The 21,887-nt window shown below is 48.6% G+C and overlaps 1 protein-coding gene across 1 annotated transcript in view; it reads right to left on the bottom strand.

Moving 5' to 3' along the window:
- Window positions 1–21,887, bottom strand: part of flncb (filamin C, gamma b (actin binding protein 280)) — a 69,644-nt gene that overhangs the window by 14,313 nt on the left and 33,444 nt on the right. The window contains exons 23-37 of the mRNA XM_038812220.1: window positions 21,384–21,557; window positions 20,566–20,728; window positions 18,720–18,880; window positions 17,663–17,830; window positions 17,281–17,404; window positions 14,013–14,169; window positions 13,280–13,469; window positions 12,469–12,492; window positions 8,113–8,360; window positions 6,278–6,373; window positions 4,100–4,199; window positions 2,713–2,853; window positions 2,132–2,260; window positions 1,576–1,749; window positions 82–243 (exon numbers count right to left, since the gene is read on the bottom strand). Of these exons, the coding sequence (XP_038668148.1) occupies window positions 82–243; window positions 1,576–1,749; window positions 2,132–2,260; window positions 2,713–2,853; window positions 4,100–4,199; window positions 6,278–6,373; window positions 8,113–8,360; window positions 12,469–12,492; window positions 13,280–13,469; window positions 14,013–14,169; window positions 17,281–17,404; window positions 17,663–17,830; window positions 18,720–18,880; window positions 20,566–20,728; window positions 21,384–21,557 (2,211 nt within the window). The remainder of the gene's footprint in view (window positions 1–81; window positions 244–1,575; window positions 1,750–2,131; window positions 2,261–2,712; window positions 2,854–4,099; window positions 4,200–6,277; window positions 6,374–8,112; window positions 8,361–12,468; window positions 12,493–13,279; window positions 13,470–14,012; window positions 14,170–17,280; window positions 17,405–17,662; window positions 17,831–18,719; window positions 18,881–20,565; window positions 20,729–21,383; window positions 21,558–21,887) is intronic.

Here is a 21,887-nt window from a genome sequence, read left to right as displayed (position 1 = left end):
CTTAATACCCAGTACACTAACCGCACCCATCTCTCGATCAGTCCCTATGCACCGCGCCCACCTCTCTAGTCTGGTTCTTACCAATATGCCTGTTGGGTAGTCTCTTCAGCAGGCAGGGCTCCTCAATACCCGATGGAGCTTTGATGCTAGCATTGAGTAGATTGAGATCAGTCTCTGTAATCTTCAGTGAGACTTCAGTTGAAGTGCCAACATTGAGCTGCGATGTTCTCATTGAATCATCACCTGCACAGAATAGACTCATTAACAGGATACAGTTTGAGCTCCTGACACATGATCCCAATTTTTTTTATTATAAAATATTTTTTATTAGAGATTTTTCATTTGACAATAAATTTTACACCAAACCCATTTACTCACAGCAGATGATACAAATCCAAAATACCCAACCCCGTCCACCAAGGAGAAGAAAAACAGCTAAAAAACAAAAAAATGAAACAAACCCAAAACTCCCCTCCAGCACCTGATGGTGACCAATTCCTTAAAGTAGGCAATGAATGGCTGCCATCTCCAATAGAACTCTTCAACTGACCCCCTGATGTTGTGCGACTTGGGTACAAGAATTCAATTAGCTCCCCCCAACCCGTACCGAAGCGCTGGATGAGACCATGACCTCCACCCCAACCGAACTCACTTCCGTGCGATCAACAAGGTGAGGCAAGAGCATTTAGCCTTCACTCCAGTCTGCAGGACAGGCAAGTCCGACATCACAGAATAAGGTTCCAGATCAATATTCAGACGCTGACATGGTAGCCAAAAGCTGTCAGTTTGGGGCAAGACCAGAACATGTGTGCATGATTGGCCGCCGCCCTCCTCTCTTTCCCCTCTTCCCCCCCCCCCCCCCCCCCCCCCCCCCAAGAACACCGCTCGCACCAGTCTTCTACCTCGGGGGGAAAAAACTCTCATTCTAGTTTTAGTCAGGTGTGCCCATTGCACCAATGATCCCAATTTCAATATTTACAATTTCACACTCCTCCTATGAACTGCTCCAGACCGGCCATTGTTCTGGCTGAAGGGCCAGTGGTGGCAGTAAATCTGACCAAAGGGGCACCATGCCTCATTCACCTAATATTTCCACATTCAACAATGTGAGTCGTTCCAATCTTATCTGAACGCTGGTGCACCTTACAAGTGCCTTGGCTGAGATCAGTGAACTCCGTGTAGATTAAATGCTCACACCAGAGCTCTCATCAGCAACCCTCCAAAAATGGCCCGACTCACCTTCACCGGTCAGGCAGGCACGAGACCCTGGGACTGGGGGGGGGGGGGGGGGGGGGGGGGGCTCTTCCCCCATTTCCTGCCCTGCTACCCATTCCTTTATGAATCTGACAATTGGTTTGTGTCCTGATCAGTGGAAAAGTCCCAAATAGACCAAAACGAGGCTGTCATATTTTGAATATGGCCACAGATGGCCAACCCAAGTTAGAGTACCCAATATTGACTGGAGCCTGATCAGTGCCTGACAGTCTAAGAGAGGATATAGATTCTACTGACACCAGCCGCCACAAGTGATGCTTTGAAGTTGATAACAGGCAACAAATGATTAGAGGGAGTTACCAGTGATCTTTGAGGTGAAGGGACTCCCCGCAATATGCTTTTCATCAAATCGAACAATGATGTTGTAATCTCCAGGGGCAGTGGGCAGGTACGACACGGTGCATGTCCCATCCTTATTGTCCTTGCACGTGATCTCAGCTTTAGAAGGACCTTCCACAGCAAGAGAGAGTCCACCTACATGGAGAAAGAAAGGAAGGAAGGGACAGAGGAAGTCCCAAGAGCGAGTGATAGAGAGAGAGCGCAACAGACATGTGCAAGAGAGGGGGTTGGGGGGGGGGGGGGGGGTGTAGAGAAAGAGTGCGAGAGAGAGAAAAGAAAACAGTTACTTAACTTGCGTAAATATTCTTCACCCGTCCATATACCATCTCTCCAATCTCTCCATCCCACCCTCCCCACGCCCAACCTATTTCTTGCCACCCCAACATCCCTCTCCCCCTACCCACCCAGCCGTCCTCAAGTCGCCCATCCCTCGTCATCCTCTCGTACTGCTGTTCCCTCCCCCCTGCCATCACCATTTGTTGCAGCCGCTATGGTTTCACCGATGCGTCACACATACCTTCCCCAGCGTCCTTGGTGACAATGGTGAATGTTGCATGTTTGTTCACCATTCCATGGCTCAGACCAGGACCAAATGCAGTCACATGACCACTGTTGATGGCATCCACATAGAATTGCAGTGGGCTACCTATAACAGAGGAAAAGTCAAGTATTAGGGTCAGTGCAGTGTCATCCCTCCCCCAGGGTGTTAGGGTCAAATTGGAGTCACGCCTCCCAGGCCTAAAGGTCAGGGTGGGGTCACCCTTCTCCCCAGGACTTATCAGGGTTAGGTCAGCTCAGTCAGGGTGAAGGGGCACATTCACCAGTCTCTTTTCGGGCAGATTAGAATCAGAAGTCTCCAGAACCTCAGAGAGAAGAGAGACACAAGGCAGAGGTAGTACATAGCTGTACTATTTACACAGCTACAGAATCCCGACTTAACACGAGTACAAGATAAACATCGACAGAGCTCAATGTCAAAGTCATTTTGGGGAAAAAGATATTTGGCCCCGAGGCAGGAACCAATCCGCGAGTGATAGTGGGTCACACATGCCTGATCGTGAGCCAACAGGATCTGGACACACAGGTCTCAGCACATACCTGGGATATGGTTTCCATCATACTTTATGTCCATCTCATGTAGTCCCTTCTCGATGGGAGCATATTTCACCGTGATGGTTCCATCCTTATTGTCTGTAATATTTGGACGGGCAGTTTTACCAGATGGCATACGGACTTCACCTGGGATGCAAAGAATGTTCCAGAATGAGACCAGCGAGAGAGACTGGCAGCTTTCTCTCATACATTGCCACACAACATCGTAATGTGCATCGTAGCACCGGCACACATACTGCGGACGCAGGCACGATGGGTCAAGTGGCCTTTTGTGTTTATGGTACAGCAAGTTACTTTTGAGAAAAAGACAGAATGTGGTCAAGCACTGAACCTTCACCTCTAGGGTCAAATCTAGCCCAGGCCAGAGGGAGAAGGGCTCCTCACTCCTTAGGGCACTGGGTGGAACAGTGGGCCACACTTTTGGTGGACCTGCATCGGGTGCTGGCCTTGATCAAGTGCCTACACATTCAGAAGATCGTTGATTCAAGCCTCACTCCAGAGACGCGAGTCCAGAATTCAACCAATTATTCTAGCGCAGCTTGTGAAAATAAAGATTATTATTAGATGCTGTTTTTCATAGTGCTAAACCATAGTGTCTGCCCTCCTAGATGGCCACAGAAGATCCAAAGTCACTTTTGGAAGTGAGAGCATGGGAATTCTGATGAGGATGTGAAATGTGCCAAATAGATGCATAATTCGAAGCCTTGATGAAGGTCCCAGTAATGGGGAAAGCATGGGCAGTGGGTTGGACTAATGTCCGCAGATTGCTTACCCTCTTGACCTGCTCCATGAGGAATTAGCACTTTTACTCCTGAAGCAGCTCCGACACATACTGTCACACACCACTGTAATGTGCGTCACAGCACTGTCACGCACCACTGTAATGTGCGTCACAGCACTGTCACGCACCACTGTAATGTGCGTCACAGCACTGTCACACACCACTGTAATGTGCGTCACAGCACTGGCACACACCACTGTAATGTGCGTCACAGCACTGTCACACACCACTGTAATGTGCGTCACAGCACTGGCACACCACTGTAATGTGCGTCACAGCACTGGCACACACCACTGTAATGTGCGTCACAGCACTGTCACACACCACTGTAATGTGCGTCACAGCACTGGCACACCACTGTAATGTGCGTCACAGCACTGTCACACACCACTAATGTGCGTCACAGCACTGGCACACACCACTGTAATGTGCGTCACAGCACTGGCACACACCACTGTAATGTGCGTCACAGCACTGTCACACACCACTGTAATGTGCGTCACAGCACTGTCACACAGAGCCAAAGAACATCGTAATGAGAGTCTCTCGCCCCAAACACATTCTTGTTTCAGGGAAGGTTTCCGATCTCACCTGTGATTTCTCCCTTCTGGACAGTGAAAGGAATGACCAGGTTGAAGGGCCGGAGACCATGATCTAGAACATCAACTGGGACAACAGTCTCCTCGGTGGCCTGTGGAGAAAAAGGTAAAATTGAACAAACAACGTTCAGATAGAGACAGACAGGGCGCGTGAAGTTTTGTGATAAACCACCGACATGAAATGACAAAATGTACAAGATGTTGTGGTCTGGGTTTAGTCCTGGACCAGTTCAGAAGAAAATGAAGATCTGTAAAAAGGAAAGATAATTGGTGGTGAACAAGAGAGAATGAGATGGGATGAGCTACAAAATATAACAAGTGACACGGACAAACACCACGAGTGGAGAGATGAAGAACACAAACTACACTGGGATCTGGTCACAGCGCTGTCATTGGAAAGCCAATGTTCTACAATCAGGTGATTGTACAGCACAGAAATTGGACAACACCAGCCAGAAACTCTGTTCCAAGATATTTGATAGGATGTAATTTTAAGACATTTTACCACGGATGTGTGATGGGGGATCTGATCCCCAGTATACTACCTCTACCTAGAGCATACCTCTTAATTCACCTGAGGAAGGAGCAGTGCTCCGAAAGCTTGTGTTTGAAACAAACCTGTTGGACTTTAACCTGGTGTTGTAAGACTGGTTACTGTGCTCACCCCAGTCCAACGGCGACATCTCCACATCATGGAGCAGAAGGCAGGGAGGTCAGGGGCCGTGGTGATGGGGTTAGACTGTATTTCTATCAGCAAATAGTCAGATGTAATATGAAGCCCTCATATTTAACCCCATCCCCATTCATTGATGTCTGGGACCAGATGGACTCGAGCAATGGCCAGGAGACCCATCCCCATTCATCGATGTCTGGGACCGGATGGACTCGGGCAATGGCCACCAGACCCATATAACTCCTTGTGAGGTAAGTGAACTGATCCCAGTGATTAGACTCCACCACTTAACAGCAAATTCAGCTCTCTAAGTAAATCTCTACATTATTTCCCTGGGTTAAGTTGAAAGCTAATGAAGACTCAAGAAGGGGTGTTTAGTGGCAGATTGAGAGAGGCAGGAACTGATGGATGGTTCAGGTGCTCTCAAACTTCAATACCCATCTGTGACAATTTGATCCTAGATTCCAGGGGTGCTCACTACAAAGTGAATATATTTCCTGGTTATTAATTCGTAGAGTGCCCACATCATATCCAGCCTGACCAGCTCTACCCAGCAACACAAGGTGAGCTCCACCCAGGGATGTTTGCTGTGAGGCGCAATCATGTAAACATTTACCAGGAGCTTTACTTCAATAAATGAGCTTTGTAATGAGAGAAGAGAACAAGTGATGCAGGAAGACCCAATAATACAGCACTGGAAGATAGAATTGAACATCAATGGTCTAGGGTTTAGAAGATTAGATGAAGAGAAAGAGAGAGGGGGAAAGAAAAGAGAGAGAGGGGGAAAGAAAAGAGAGAGAGGGGGAAAGAAAAGAGAGAGAGGGGGAAAGAAAAGAGAGAGAGGGGGAAAGAAAAGAGAGAGAGGGGGGAAAAGAGAGAGAGGGGGGAAAAGAGAGAGAGGGGGGAAAAGAGAGAGAGGGGGGAAAAGAGAGAGAGGGGGGAAAAGAGAGAGAGGGGGGAAAAGAGAGAGAGGGGGAAAAGAGAGAGAGGGGGGAAAAGAGAGAGAGGGGGAAAGAAAAGAGAGAGAGGGGGAAAGAAAAGAGAGAGAGGGGGAAAGAAAAGAGAGAGAGGGAAAGAAAGAGAGAGAGGGAAAGAAAAGAGAGAGAGGGAAAGAAAAGAGAGAGAGGGAAAGAAAAGAGAGAGAGAGAAAGAAAAGAGAGAGAGAGAAAGAAAAGAGAGAGAGAGAGAAAGAAAAGAGAGAGAGAGAGAAAGAAAAGAGAGAGAGAGAGAAAGAAAAGAGAGAGAGAGAAGAAAAGAGAGAGAGAGAAGAAAAGAGAGAGAGAGAGAAAGAAAAGAGAGAGAGAGAGAAGAAAAGAGAGAGAGAGAGAAAGAAAAGAGAGAGAGAGAGAGAGAGAGAAAGAAAAAAAGAGAGAAAGAAATGAAAAGAAAGAGAGAAAAGAGAGAGAGAGAGAAACGGGAGATAGAGAGAGAGATGAGAATAAATCAAAGAGGAAGAGAAAGGAAAGCCTGCTCAAAGTTGGTGGTTGAATTTTATACCCAGTGTGTTGGATAGCCAGCAGGGGAAGGCATGTAGGGCTGACGTAGCTGCAACGTATCATAAGGCTCCTCAATGGTGGGAATGGCATCACAGGCCTGTGATGGGAAGCAAGCTATAGGTTAAACACAAAATGTTCCGACGCACAACCTCCTAAAAAACCAGCATCTGTAAAAAGATCCATTCCGAAACGGAGACAGAAAGCACGGTGAACTACAGGAGGGTATGATCATGGCTGTCATCTATTGCGCCCCTCTGCTCTCCTTATTGCATCCCTGTGTAACCCAAATTCCCTATTCAGTTTGTCAGTTCATAAGAAGTGACCTCGCAGCCTGACGTGTCTCAGCCTCAAACACTCCGATTGAACACAAGCAATTTGAGTGTTCAAGAGGTTTGGATCATTAAACAGCTTGAAAAGTGATCACAGGTTCAGCAGTGAAAGGGGAAGGACGTTATGCTTCAGTTGTACAGATCTTTGGTTAAACAAGCCCAGACGAAGGGGATATGGCCTGACATTAGAGGCTAGGCCTTTCCAGATTCAATGTCAGGAAGCACTTCTTCACACAAAAGGAATAATGCAAATCTGGAACTTGCCCCGCCTCAACTTGAAATCAGGATCCAACAACTTGTTGTGCAAAAGCAATTAATCTCATCTCCGGTATTTTGCCAGTTACTTGAAATCGGTTCTCTAGCTACTGTCCCACTGCAAAGAGCCTCTCCTTACTCGTATGACCTGGAATGATTTTGAACACCTCCATCAAATCTCTGTTTAAGTGCCTCCACTGTAAAAGGAGAACAATCCCAGAATCTTCAGCCTCTCCGAGTAACTGAGGTCCCCTCATCCCTGCTCCCATTATTCTAGCGAATGGCTTCTCAATCCTCACCGAGGCCCTGACGTTCTTCCTACTGTGGTGCCCAGAACTGGGCACAATGCTCCAGCTGAGATTTAATCCAAGTGTTTTTGCCCTACCCATTTATGTATAAAGTCCAAAGAATTAATATGCTTTTTTAAAAAATAGAAGCACTGTCTTCTCAACTCAGCCTGCCACCCCTCGTGTGCATACACCTCTGCGTTCCTACACCCCTATAAATCTGTACCCGGGATAATTATACACCCATCATATTCTCAGCACGCTAGCGAAATGCTAAAAGTATGATAATTACATTGTAATGATATGAAATGTGAAGATCTGCTCAAGAGTCCTGGCATTAAATTCAACAAGCAAAATACAGCAGATGCTGGAAATCTAAAATAGAAGCAGCAAATGCTGGAAGCACTCAGCAGGTTTATTACAACATCTGTGGACAGAAACCGTTAATGCTGCCGGTCTGTGACCTTGGGGAACGTTAGCGATCTAATCGAGGTTTTGAGCAAGCGGATGGTGGCACACAAGGGCAAGGTGTGCCTGATGGGATGGCAGACAGGAGAGAATGAACACCGGCGGAAGCATTAGTCTTACAGGGCCCCCCGGTCCCCCCCCCCCCCCCCCCCCCCGAGGAAAATGGTGAGGGAGCCAGAAAAGAAACAAAGAAACAAAAAGCTGTGCAGAGAGCAGGTGCACTGCCGACTGAAATAAGACAGCAAAAAGGACGGAAACAAAATGGAAGCACAGATTACGGCCCGAAATTAGTGAGCTCAAATGTCGAGTCCAGAAGGCTGTAAAGTGCTCAATTGAAAGATAGGGAGCAGCACCGTTTCCCCAGTTATGACGAAAGGTCAGATCTGAAAAATTAACTCATGTTTCTTTCCACAGTTGCTGCCATAACCTGCTGAGTATTTCCGGCATGTTCTGTTTTAATGTCAGAGTCATGGCACTGTTCAGTTGGCAGCACTCACCACCACATGGAAGGGGCTATTGGGTATGAGCTCTCCGCCAAAGCGGATGGTGATGACGTATTTGCCAGGTTCTGGTGCTGTGTAGTAAATGTCGAACGTCCCATCCCGATTCTCGACCACGTCAACATCCAGTTCAGCTCCATCTGGGGTTGAAACCTTGCAGGTGACCTTCCCTTTGCCAGCAGCCTTCGCGTCCACGGTGATGACCGTCTTCTGGCCGATCTGAATGGTTGGGCCAAGTCCCGCCCCTGGAAATGGATCAAACATCACAGCCAAGGGGTGGTATGGTTCAGCCTGAGCACTGCACTGGATCGGGTACTACTGGTGTGGAGCACTCCTGTCACTAGTTAGGACCCACAGGAGTGTCGGCAATGAGCTTTAAAACAATTGCAGATGGGGAGTGGGACGGGGGAGCTGTTCCGTTTCCCAGCACAGAACACATACAACAAACCAGAAGGTGTTCAGCACAGGAGTGAGACATAGCCAGAGAGGTCAAAGGGCAGTGGGATGTGGCCACAAGAGGTCAAAGGGTAACAAACACTGGAGGCCCAGCTCCATTCCCTGGGTCCCTTCAATTGGGTTACAGAGCAGGTAAATCAGCCAGCTTTCCTGTCACCAAAGCAAAAGGCCTGTGAAATGCTGGAGACTGGAAATAAAACAGATGCTCGAAATACGCAGCAAGTCAAGAGGCATTGGCAGAGAGGCAAACAGGTTCTGATAAAGATAATTGATGTAAAATAAGAACTCGGTTTCTGGGAAGGGGCTACTCGCATGTTCAGAAAGTATACTCTAGGATAGACTTTTTTTATCCTGAGCAGGGACTGTATAGGGGAGGTAAAGAATACGGAATATTCGGCAATTACTATCTCGGACCATGCCCCGCACTGGGTAGACCTGCAGGCAGGAGGGGCGAATTACCAATGCCCACAATGGAGGCTAGATGTAGGACTGTTGTCGGAGGAGGGGATATGCGAGAGACTTCGAAAGTGTATGCAAAACTACTTGCAGGTGAACGATACAGGGGAGGTCTCAGCGGCGACCCTGTGGGAGGCGCTGAAGGCAGTGGTGCGGGGGAGCCGATCTCAATTGGGGCCCACAGGGCCAAGGCGGACAGAGCAGAAATGGACAGATTGGTTAGGGAAATGTATCGGGTAGACGAGGAACTCGCGGAACCCCGGGGGAGGACCTACTCAGGGAGAGGCAGAGACTACAGGCGGAACTGGGGGCGTTATCCACGAGTAGGGCTGTGGAACAGCTTAGGAAGCGAGGGGAGTGGTGTATGAGCATGGGGAGAAGGCCAGCAGATTGTTAGCGCAGCAACTCAGGAAGAGGGAGGCGGCCAGGGAAATAAGTAGAGTGATCGACGGGGAGGGGAGCAGAGTGGAGGACCCGGCAGGATTGAATAAGGTATTCCAGGACTTCTATAGCAAGCTGTACACTTCGGAACCCCCGGAAGAGCCGGAGGAGATGAAAAGGTTTCTGGACGGGCTAACATTCCCAACAGTAGGTGGGGTGGGGGGGCGTGTGGATGAGCTGGGGGCCCCAATTAGAGTGGAAGAGGTATTGGGGGGCCTGAAGGCCATGCAGTCAGGGAAAGCCCCGGGGCTGGATGGATACCCGGTAGAGTTTTACAAGAAGTTCTCGGAGTTAGTGGGTTTTTAATGAGGCAAGGAACAGAGGGACCCTGCCGCCGACGATGTCGCAAGCCACCATCTCGCTGATATTGAAGTGGGGCAAGGACCCGGAAGCGTGCGGGTCATACAGGCCAATCTCCCTGATCAATGTAGACACCAAGCTCCTGGCAAAGGTCCTGGCGATTACCCGGAGGTGATTGGGGAGGACCAAACCGGGTTCATGAAAGGCAGGCAGCTGTCGGCCAACTTGAGAAGATTACTCAATGTGATCATGATGCCCCCGACGTGCAAGGAGGTGGAGGTAGTGGTGGCGATGGACGCCGAGAAGGCCTTTGATCGGGTGGAGTGGGGATATCTATGGGAGGTGCTCAGACGGTTTGGGTTCGGGGAGGGGCTGGTGTATTGGATCAGACTACTGTATCAGGCCCCAAAAGCTAGCGTCAGGACGAACAGAGTAGTGTCAGAGTATTTCAGACTATATCGCGGGACCAGACAGGGCTGTCCACTGTCCCTGCTGCTGTTTGCGCTGGCCATAGAGCCGTTGGCGATGGCGTTGAGAGCCGCAATGGGATGGAAGGGAATGTCCAGGGGTGGGGTGGAACATAGGGTCTCTCTCTATGCGCACGACCTGCTCCTGTACATGTCGGACCCACTGGCCAGGATGGACAATATACTGGAAACACTGAGGAAGTTCGGCCAGTTTTCAGGGTACAAATTAAATATGGCCAAGAGTGAGATGTTTGTGGTGCAGGCAAGGGGCCAAGAGAACAGACTGAAGGAGCTGCCATTTAGGCTGGTTGAGGAACGTTTACGGTACTTGGGGATACAGGTGGCACGAGACTGGGGCAGGCTGCACAAGTTAAATTTGACCAGGGTGGTGGAACAAATGAAGAGGGAGTTTTCGGAGATGGGATGCACCCCCACTGTTGCTGGCGGGGAGGGTGCAGACTGTAAAGATGACAATCCTCCCTAGATTCCTGTTCATTTTTCAATGCCTCCCGATCTTTATCCCACAGTCCTTGTTCAGAAGGATTGGCAAGATTATCATGAGCTTTGTATGGGCGGGAAAATCCCCACGGGTGAAGAAGGCGATGCTTGAGAGGAGCCGCAGCGAGGGAAGGCTGGCACTGCCGAGTCTGATCGACTATTACTGGGCGGCTAACATTGCCATCATAAGGAAGTGGATGGTGGGTACGGGGTCTATCTGTGAGTGGGTGGAGGCGGCTTCGTGCAGGGGCACCAGTTTGGCAGCCCTGGTCACGGCTCCCCTACCGCTGCCGCCGGCTAGGTACTCCACCAGCCCGGTAGTGGGGGCGACCCTGCGGATATGGGGCCAGTGGAGGAGGCATGTAGGGGAGGTGGGTGCGTCTGTCTGGGCGCCAATATGTGACAACCATCGGTTTGCCCCCGGGAGCATGGATGGGGGGTTCCGAGCATGGCGGCGGGCGGGGGTGGGCGATATGTTCCTGGAAGGGAGCTTTGCGAGTCTGAGGGGCTTGGAGGAGAAATTTGGTCTGGTAAGGGGGAAATGATTTTAGGTACCTACAGTTGCGGGACTTTGTCCGTAGACAGGTCCCATCCTTCCCACGCCCCCCGCCAATGGGGATCCAAGACAGAATAGTCTCTAGAGGGGAAGGAGGAGAGGGTAGAGTCTCAGATATTTATACGGTGCTCATGAAGAGGGCAGAGTCCCAGACGGAGGAACTGAAACTCAAATGGGAGGAGGAGCTAGGCGGGGAAATGGAGGACGGGCTGTGGGCAGAAGCCCTGAGTAGGGTAAACTCGACCGCAACGTGTGCCAGGCTCGGCCTGATTCAATTTAAGGTCGTTCACCGGGCCCACATGACGGCTCGGATGAGCCAATTCTTTGGGATAGAGGACAAATGCGCTAGGTGCGCAGGAGGACCAGCGAATCACGTTCACATGTTTTGGGCATGGGGCATGCCCTAAGCTTAGGGGGTACTGGGAGGGATTTGCGGGCGTCATGTCCCGGGTGCTATAAACAAGGGTGGCGATGGGTCCAGGGGTGGCAGTTTTTGGGGTTTCGGAAGACTCGGGAGTCCAGGGGGAGAAAGAGGCCGATGTTTTGGCCTTTGCTTCCCTGATAGCCCGGCGACGAATACTATTAGCATGGAGGGACTCAAAGCCCCCGAAGACTGGGGTATGGCTTTCGGACATGTCAAGTGTTCTGGGTGTGGAAAAAAATTAAGTTCACCTTGAGGGGATCTGTACAGGGGTTCGCCCGAAGTTGGCAACCATTCATTGACTTCTTCGCGGGAGAGTGAGCGTCAGCAGGGGGGGGGGGGGGGGGGGGGGGGCATTAGAGTAGGAGGGATAAATAGGCGGGTAGTGTTGATGGGAGAGGAGCGGGCTTGTGCAGTGTGGTACGATTGAAGTATTGATTCTCCGTTGATGTTTGCACATTTATGCCTTTTTTGCTTTCTTTTTGTTGATGTCTGTAACTGTTTACAATGCCGAAAAATACCTCAATAAAATTGTTTGTTAAAAAAAGAACTCTGTTTCTCTCTCCACAGATGCTGCCAGATCTACAGAGTATCCCCAGCATTTCATGTTTTTATTACAGCTCTTGATCACTGTCCAATAGCCCCTGGAAGGGGTCTGTATGAGAGCAAGGGGGCAGTGCAGAGAAGCTAATCCTTTCCCGGGTTAGAGACAGAACACCTGTGGATGGAAGGAGCGAGTTTGGTGGACGGTCACTCACCTAGTCCATGTCCGCCGATGGACACTGTGGGGGGAGAGCAGAGTAGCCAGTTAGAAACAGTCACCCATAAACTCAAAATACAAAGAGATTAATCCACGTCAGCAAGAATTGCAGTTCACAGAAGGTTAAAATAAATCCCTGATTCCTAGAACAAACCGCCTTTCGGTTGTTGGGACACTGGTTGATGCCTATACTACAAGGTTCTGGGAATGGCTCCTGTGGAGAAATGGGTAGAGATATCTCAAGAGGTTGAGAATGAATCATCAAATCCGGATTCTATAATTCTTCGGAGGTGGGAGACAGAGGATTGATAAGTGACAAGTGGCACTTCCCCAGGGATCCCCAAAACCCCCTGTAACAGCTCCACCCGGCCCACTGTTGGCAAGCAATGTAGGGGTCAACGGTTGACCAGAGTCTAAAGGGGGTCACTGGTTGGCTGGCTGAAGCTTACTGTAGCAATCTTTCTGAATGCTCATTTTTACAAGTGTTAATAGTTCCAAAGCAGCTGCACGCCCGGTTAGCAAGGTAACCATGTGTGGCAACAAGCTGGTGGTGAATGGCCAGAGGGGGTGGAGAAGAGAGAACGGGAATGAATGGTTGACGAAGCAATACACCCACACACACACAATCTTCTCCAGAGAACCCCAAATTCCCTTGGAATCCACCTGAAACTCTTCTCCAAATTTCCCTCCAGTTTTCTGCAGCTAATTGTCAGATCCAAGTCTCTGTTCCCCAGAGATGAGCCCCAACTGGGCAAAATTCATTTATTTCAACCCCTCCCAGTTCAGATGGAGCTAAGCACTGGTCATACCTGTTACCAGACATTTGCTGGCATCTCCAGTTGGTATAGCATGGATTCGGTACGGCGAGTAGGGGATTTCATCTCCACCATACTTGATGGTGATGGTGTAGTGTCCAGTCATATCTGGAAGGTAGGACACCGTGTATGTCCCATCTCCATTATCGCGGATATTTGCCTTTTTTGGTTTCCCCTCTGGATCCTGAAAGGATGAATCAATGTTATGGACATCAAAGTGCAGAAGTAATGGACCACAAGCCATTTGGATCTAAACTTTACATAAAGTCCATGTGTCCACCTTCACCCAAGCCCATGTGTCCACCTTCACCCAAAATTCTAGGAGGAACCTCAGTCAATGACAGAGACATCAAACTTTATATAACCAGATTACCCAGGTTCAATGATCCAACTCATTATATTTAGCATCAAATGATATTCTTGGTCAGGTTAAGGGCTCCAGCTGAATGAATGGCCCGTTACCAGGCCAATCGCAAGAGGCAGACAGAGAGTTTGCCCCACTGTCTGAGGTCACACCAAACTTCAGTGAGCCCGGCAACATGGGCCTAGCAACGTGGCCCGAGCACGCCGCCTGTTTATATAGTAGCATTAAACACCATGGCTGATGGGAACTCACCATTAGTTCAGCAGAGCTGAGGACATGAGATTAAGCTGCCACTCCGTGGGGTGCGGGAAAAGGGCAGGTTTTGATCTAGACACAAGAGTGGGAGGCGTGAGCCAGACTTACAATGATCTGCACAGTGAGCAGTCCTTCTCCAGCATCCCTGGCATCGATGGTGAACTCAACTGGGAGACTAGCTGGCACTCCAGAGGCATTGAGCCCAGGCCCACTTGCTCGCACCTTGCTGGCATCGTGGGTTGGCAGAACCTTGATCTTGAAGGGACTGAGAAGTGAGCAAAAATGTAATTGGCACTTGGTAAATAAATGTTAATAAATTAAAGCGTGGCACAGAAAGACATATCATGCTTAACTAATTGTATCCAGTTCTTTGATGAAGAGGATTGATGGGGTTGGTGTGTACATGGACTTTCAAAAGACATTTGATGAAGTACCACATAATTGGATTTTGTAGTAAAATTGAAGCTTGCGAGTTTAAAAAGGGACGGTGACCGTGTGGATACAGCATTGGCTAAGGGACAAAAATCAGAGAGTAGTGGTAACAGTTCCTTTTTCATTCCCGGGGGAGAGCCGAGTGACGTTTCCCAGGGGTTGGAATTAGGACTGTTTCTCTTTGATATATTTTTCAATGACCTGGGCACAGGTATACAGGGCACACTTTGGGAGGAAGAATAAAGAGGTCACATATTCTTTGGACAATGACTGTCTAAATGCAGGAGGCGGAAGAGGGGAGAGTATGGATGCAGAAATCACTAAAAGTATCAACGCTAATAAGACCATTGAAAATAAATCAAGCAATGGGTTAATTTCAAGAGGAATATAGTTGAAAAGCACAGAAGAAGTTATACAGATTTACATAGGACCCTGGTTAGCTCAGACTTTGAGTACTGTGAACAGTTCTGGTCTCCGTATTATAAAAGGATACAAGGAAGAGAAGATGCGAAAACTATTTACTAGAATGATAACAGAACGATATACCCACTAGGAAAAACAGACTGGGGATCTTTTCTCTAGTGAAAAAGGGTGGCATGGTAGAGGCCTTCAAGATTACAAAAGGAAAGTGTGATTGAATAGAACTCATCCTCCTTCTTCAGAGAGAGTGACTGCCCTCAACATCAATGCAGCATTTGACAGACTGTGGCATCAAGGAGCCCTAGCAAAACTGGGTTGATGGGAATCAGGATAAAACTAGCTAGTTGGGAGTCATACTGGCACTAAAGGAAGATGGTGATGGTTGTTGGAGGTCAAATCATCTCAGTTCCAGGACATCACGACAGGAGTTCCTTGGGGTAGTGCCCTAGGCCCAACCACCTTCAGCTGCTTCATCAATGACCTTCGTTCCGTCATAAGGACAAACGTGGGGATGTTCGCCGATGTTCAGCACCATTCCCGACTCCTCAGATACTGAAACAGCCCATGTCCAAACACTTTTTAAAAAAATATAAATTTAAGAGTACCCAATTCATTTTCCAATTAAGGGGCAATTTAGCATGGCCAATCCACCTAACCTGCACATCTTTTTGGGTTGTGGGGGCGAAACCCTCGCAAACACGGGGAGAATGTGCAAACTCCATACGGACAGTGACCCAGAGCCGGGATCGAACCTGGGACCTCAGCGCCGTGAGGCCGCAGGGCTAACCCACTGCGCCACCATGCTGCCCCCCCCCTCCCCCCCACGTCCAAACACAGCAATACCTGGGCAATATCCAGGCTTGGGCTGCCAAGTACAATTCATGCCACACAAGTGCCAGGCAATGACCATCTCCAGCAAGGTGAGACATAAACCATCTCCTCTTGACATTCAATGGCATTACAATCACTGAATCCCCCACTAACAGCATCCTTGGGATTACCATTGATTAGAAACTGAACTAGCCATATAAATACTGTGGCTACTTGAACAGGTCAGAGACTTGGAAACCTGCAACAAGTAACTCACTGCCCGACTACACGAAGCTTGAAGCTGGAGCTTCTACCCCGCAGGCAGGGACGTTACAAGAGCCACAATACCTCCCCTGAAAAAAACTAGGACTATAGTGTAAAGATAAATCACTAATATATCCAAAAAGGTATTCATGAGAATTTTTTTTCCAGTGGTTCAAATGTAGAACTTGGTACCACAGGCAGTGACTGTGGTGGAGAAGCACAACCGTATTTAAAGGGAAGCTAAATAAATACCCAAGGAATGGAAGGGCATGTTGCTGGTGACAGATGAAGAGGGATGGGGGAGATCCATGGGAAGAATTCTGATGAAAGGGAATCAGCCTGAAATGTTAAACTGAGAGATGGGCTCATTCCTGCTGCTTCTTATTGCACGGCTTTGCAGAGTGAGTGCTGGGTTCTGCACGGCATAGTCTTGGGAAATCACCAGAACTCACTGAAAATACTAGATATACTCAGCAGCTTTGGCAGGATTTGTGGAGAGAGGAAGAGTTAACCTTTGCGATCACTACAAAAGATCTACTTAAAACAGTAGATAGCATGGTAGCACAGTGATTCGCACAGTTGCTTCACAGCTCCAGGGCCCCACGTTTGATTCCCGGTTTGGGTCACTGTCTGTGTGGAGCCTGCACGTTCTCCTCGTGTGTGTGGGTTTCTTCCAGGTGCTCCGGTTTCCTCCCACAGTCCAAAGATATGTGAGTTAGACGGATTGGCTATGATAAATTGCCCTTGGTGTCCAAAAAGGGTAGGTGGGGTTACTGGGAAGGGGTGGAGGTGTGGATTTGGGTGGGGTACTGTTTCCAAGGGCTGGTACAGACTTGATGGGCCGTATGGCCTCCTTCTCGAGGCAGCACGGTAGCACAGTGGTTAGCACGGTTGCTTCACAGCACCAGAATCCCAGGTTCGATTACCAGCTTGGGTCACTGTCTGTGTGGAGTCCGCACTTTCTCGCGTGTCTGCGTGGGTTTCCTCCGGGTGCTCCGGTTTCTTCCCATAGTTCAAAGACGCGCAGGTTAGGTGGATTGGCCATGCTAAATTGCCCTGAGTATCCATAAATGTTGGGCGTGGTTACTGGGTTATGGGGATAGGGTGGAGGTGTGGGGTGCTCTTTCCAAGGGCTGATGCAGAACTCAATGGGCCGAATGGCCTCCTTCTGCACTGTAAATTCTATTCTATGTTCTAAAACAATAACTCTGTTTCTCTTTCCACAGATGCTGCCAGACCTGCAGAGTATTTCTAGCATTTTTTAAAAACTTTTATTTCACCATCCATAGTACTTTGCTTTTGTATTACCATTCCAGCAAGTCTCTCCTGCACCCTCTCCCGAGCCTTGACGTCCTTCCTACAGTGTGGTGCCCAGAATTGGACACAGTACTCCAGCTGGGACCCAACTGGTGATTTTAAAAAGGTTTATCTCGAGGTTTCCAGTGTTCACCTGCGAGGAACCTCCTGTTCTGCGTATTTGACCGAGATAGTGAAGGGACCATCCGTGGTGGGCGTGTAGTGAACAGTGTGCGTCCCATCTCCATTATCGATTACCTTTGCAGGCTCTGATACACCTGGAACAGACATAGGAGGGAATCACAGTTCATTCATCAATCAACCAATCTGTCCATTTTTACCACCTGACCCATCAGTCTTGTAATAAACCACCAATAGCAGCCTATTCTTCACACACAGCATTTCTCCAACACGTCACAACCCCCCCCCCCCCCCCCCCCAGTCACCCACCACAGGTCACAATCCTCAGGCTTCTGTTTGCCAGAAAATCCCACAAGAGCATCCATGTGGTCCAGCACGACCAGCCAGAGACCTACCTGTGGGCCTGAGTATCAGAACCTTGAGAGGTGCCAGCCCAGCCTTGCTGCAATCGACGGTGAAAGTCTGGGATACATGTGCCCGTACCCCAGTGCCCAGCCCAGGGCCTGTGCACTTGACTTTGCTCGGATCGACCAGCTCTTTCACTGGCACACGGAACGCACTGCCTGTCAACACAAAAAAAAACATGCATCACACCTTGTTTGGGTCACACCTCACATCCTGCACACAATCCCAACGCACATTTCCCCTGAGCAAAGACACTCTTGGTGACTGCTTTATACCAACAGCAATTATGCAAGACTTTGATGAGATTATAGCTGGAGTACAGTGTACAGTTTTCTTCTCCTTACCCAAGGGAGGATGTACAAGATTCTCCAGACTGGTTCCTCGGATGAGGGGGCGGAACTGTCCTATGAGAGTAGATTGAATGGAATGGAACTATTTTCTGGAGGCAAGAATGTACGGTGATCTCATCTAAACGTCTAAAATTCTCAAAGGGTTTGACAGGGTGGATGTGGAGGCTTTTTCCCCCTAGTTGGAGAATCTAAAACTAGGGGTCACAATTTCAGGACAAAAAGGGGTCTGCCATTTAGGATGGAGATAAAAGAAATGTCTTCACTCAGAATCTTTGGAATTCTCTATCCCAGCGGGTTTTGGATGTAGAGCCATTGAGTATATTTGAGACTAAGGTCAACAGATTTTCTGTTGACATGAAGGGGATCAAGGCCTGTGAGGAATGGGCAGGCAAGTGGAGTCGAGATAAAAGTACAACCATGATTACATTGAATGACAGGGCAGGCTGAAGGGGTTGTTTGACCAACTCCTACTCCTAGTTACATTCCTATGGGAATTTAATACTTCACTTTGGGAAGGCAGAGAATTACATAGAGATGGGCCAAGAGACCAGGCAGGCAAACAAGCATGAGTGATTGATAGACAGGGCAGGATAAAGACTGGCCACAGAGTTTCAGATGCAGAATTAAGAGTTCTTTAATTTGACACTGGGACTTGGGGGCTCTCAATGCAGAGTTCGTACAAAGCAGGTCGACTCACCTGGAATAGAGTGCCCTCCAAACGTGATGTTGACATCATAGTCTCCAGGGGTGAAGGGGATATATTCCACACTGCAGCTCCCATCCTTGTTGTCCTTACAGGACATTTTCGCCTCCGAGGGGCCCTCGATGGCCAATCCAAGGCCTCCAGTTCCTGCTCCCCTGAGCAGAGATATAGAGAGGTCAGGCGACAATCTCAACCCTTTTGCAAGTCGACACACAGCTCGTCATTGGTTACAGTTGGGAGCCACTCCAACCCTAACTTGTGGTTCAGTCATTTCAATCCCATTCTCCACCTCCCAACTGGTTCCACTGGGAAATCCCTGGTCCTCATTCACCAGCCTCAAGTGAGGCAAGATATCACAAGGAATGTTTCCTCTATCCTCTAGAGCAGGGTTTTTCAAAGTGCGGGTCGTGACCCGCAGGTGGATGTCTGGAGGGTCACAGAGACATTCCCAATCTCGGGAGAAGTGCCCAAAAGCTGCTACTGGCTTTTACATTGAGAATGGCAGTGTTGCCACTTTTTAAATGGAAGTAAATGAAGCAGTGTGGCGTCTTCTGGCCAGAAGCGGCAGCAGAGCCAGCACACATACTTGATGTCGAGGTGTGCGCTTTAGGTACTAAATCACAGAGCAGCGTTGCTTCCATTTTGCTACTGGCAAGCAAGGTAAGTGAAGATGAATGGATTCAGCCAGAGACTCAAATAGGCAGTTTACCTATTGGACAGGATCTCACAACTGAATCTGCTGAAGAGGGGAGTCCAGGGCAGGATAGAGCACTGCTATTGTTAGTTTTGTACAGAGCTCCAGGGCCTCTTATTAACAACGTACAAAGAAGAAACTTAACTCGGGAACAAATAAGTATACAGATGATTTCTTGAGGTATGGTTTTGTCAATTGTGCCAATGTAAATAGGGATGCAAAGCCCATACGTGTTAATCTGCAGGGAAGTACTGGCAAATGAATAAGAAGTGGTGGGTGAAAAGTTTGTTTTGAGGCTGAGACCCAAGAGTCAGTTATTAACTTAGAGCGGACTCCAAATTAAAAGACTACGCTGCTGCAGCTGACCTGTAACACCATATTAAAAGCATGTCAAAAGCCCACAAGGCTGTCAGCATTCTGGAGTAGTATATCCCAGGAATATTCAGTGCTGAGCAAAACAAGCATTTTGTTGCTATTGCCCTTCATGATGACTTACATGTGCAAGGTTGGATTTTCTGTTTTCATAAAGATGAAGACGGCACAAAGGAACTGGCTGAACTCTGCACCTGATATGTGCATTGCCCTCTCTTCCTTCGAACCCAATTCAAGTGAGATTGTGAGGACCAAGCAGGCTCCCCTTTCACATTAAAGGTAAGCAAACATTTGCGTGTCTCACAAAGTTTGGAATGAGTCGCAAAGGTCGGCAAAGGCAGGTCCCAGGATAAAAAGATCGAAAGACACTGCTATATAGAGGACAACTGTAGATCTGGAAACTGCGAATGGCACTGAGTTACAAAGGATTGAGCTTTCAGACAGGAGATAGACAAATGGTGTTGGTGGTTCGTGGGATCAGTGCATGCCAAGAGTCCCATCTGTACATGAAACAATAGTTCCTGGGATGGTCAATGGAGGTGGGGGAAATGGCCAAAGCTGGATTGTGGAGATGAGCAAGTGGGTGTATAATTGGCAAGTTTCCTGGATTCCTTTTGGAGATCAAAAACATGATACAGACCTCCGTTGGGAGACTAAATGAGTGGCTGGAATCTATGATAGGAGTGGTGTGCATAGGTGCCTCAGTATACCTTTCTCGTTGGGTGCTAGCTGATGATTCGGGTTCTTTACCTAAGTGCTCAGGCTGCACCTCACCTGGTTTCCACCGTGAATCGGTTGGGTTTATTGACGAGGCCTCCCTCCAGACCTGGCCCATAGGCCCGAACACGTGTCGGATCGCATCCTTCCATGACTCCTACTCTGAACGGACTCTTGGGTAGTGGGACATCATCATACAGCACTTCAATCACATGTACTCCTGAAAGAAAATGAACAATATGGAATGATAACCTACAGCGGAAATCCACATTTCAGTGTTGCTGCCTTGGTGGAATGACAGCAGCTGCTCACTTCAGGTGCCACGTGTAATGCCCTTTCGTGGGGAACTCGGAGCAGGTCAGGGATCACATAGGAAGGACTCTGCTCATCATTTCTTTGAGGTCCTATTACAACTGCTTTTAGCGTCAAGGAGATTCCCAGTGCCTTTCACTCTGTTTCCTGATGGGAGCAGGACAGAGGAAATCAGCAACCCGATACCAGAGGCAGGGGAGGGTAGTAACAGGTTGTGGGGTTCAAGAGCAAACTCTGAATGGCCGAATGATGGAAATAGTCGGCCTGCACGGTGACTAGGGGTTTTATTTTGATGGAAATCAAATAATCTGTCCAGAAAGTCCAATTTTCCCCTCAAGGTCAAAAATAAATTTGTGACAGCTGGTGTTGATCAGGATCAGCCAGGAGTTACCTCACCACGGAATGAGCATCAGGTAGATTGGGATGCCTACTTGCCTGGGAACCAATACAGTGGCTGCAATAAAGACTAACCATGCCAGGTTATGCTCACGCCCCAAAAACACATTTTTAAAAAACTGATGAAGACAAAACTTGTAAAACGAAGAAGTCCCATGGCCACTAACCATCTTCATAGGCGGTGTACTCCACACGATACGTTCCATCATCATTGTCCTTAATGTAACTGTCAGTCTTGGCTCCAGATGGGTTGGCAATACGAACCTTGATGTGGTTTCCACCAGTCTTGTTAAGAGATCGAGAGTCCACAGTGAACTCGGTGGTGACTTCCCGGAGTACCCCTGGAACACCAGCAGAGATGGGATTAGGCTGTTCTTAGTTCATAGAGCCATAGATGTTTGCAGCATGGAAACAAGCCCTTCGGCCCAGCTTGTTCATGCCACCCAGTTTCTATCACTAAGCCCGCATTTGGCCCATGTAACTGTCTAACTGTTATTTAAAGGAAATAATTGTACCGCCTCTACCAATGCCTCTGGTAGCTCATTCCAGATGCTCACCACCCTCTTGTGAGAAAAATGTTTCCCTCTGGCCTCTTTTGTATCTCTCCTCTCTCACCTTAAACCTATGCCTTCTAGCTCCTCTACCTTTTGGAAAAGACGTTAACTATACCT

This window comes from Scyliorhinus canicula, chromosome 11, assembly GCF_902713615.1.
Source record: "Scyliorhinus canicula chromosome 11, sScyCan1.1, whole genome shotgun sequence".
NCBI classification, from domain to species: Eukaryota; Metazoa; Chordata; class Chondrichthyes; order Carcharhiniformes; family Scyliorhinidae; genus Scyliorhinus; species Scyliorhinus canicula.
The sequence above is the reverse complement of the archived record's forward strand: the minus strand, read 5'-3'. Positions and strand labels throughout refer to the sequence as shown.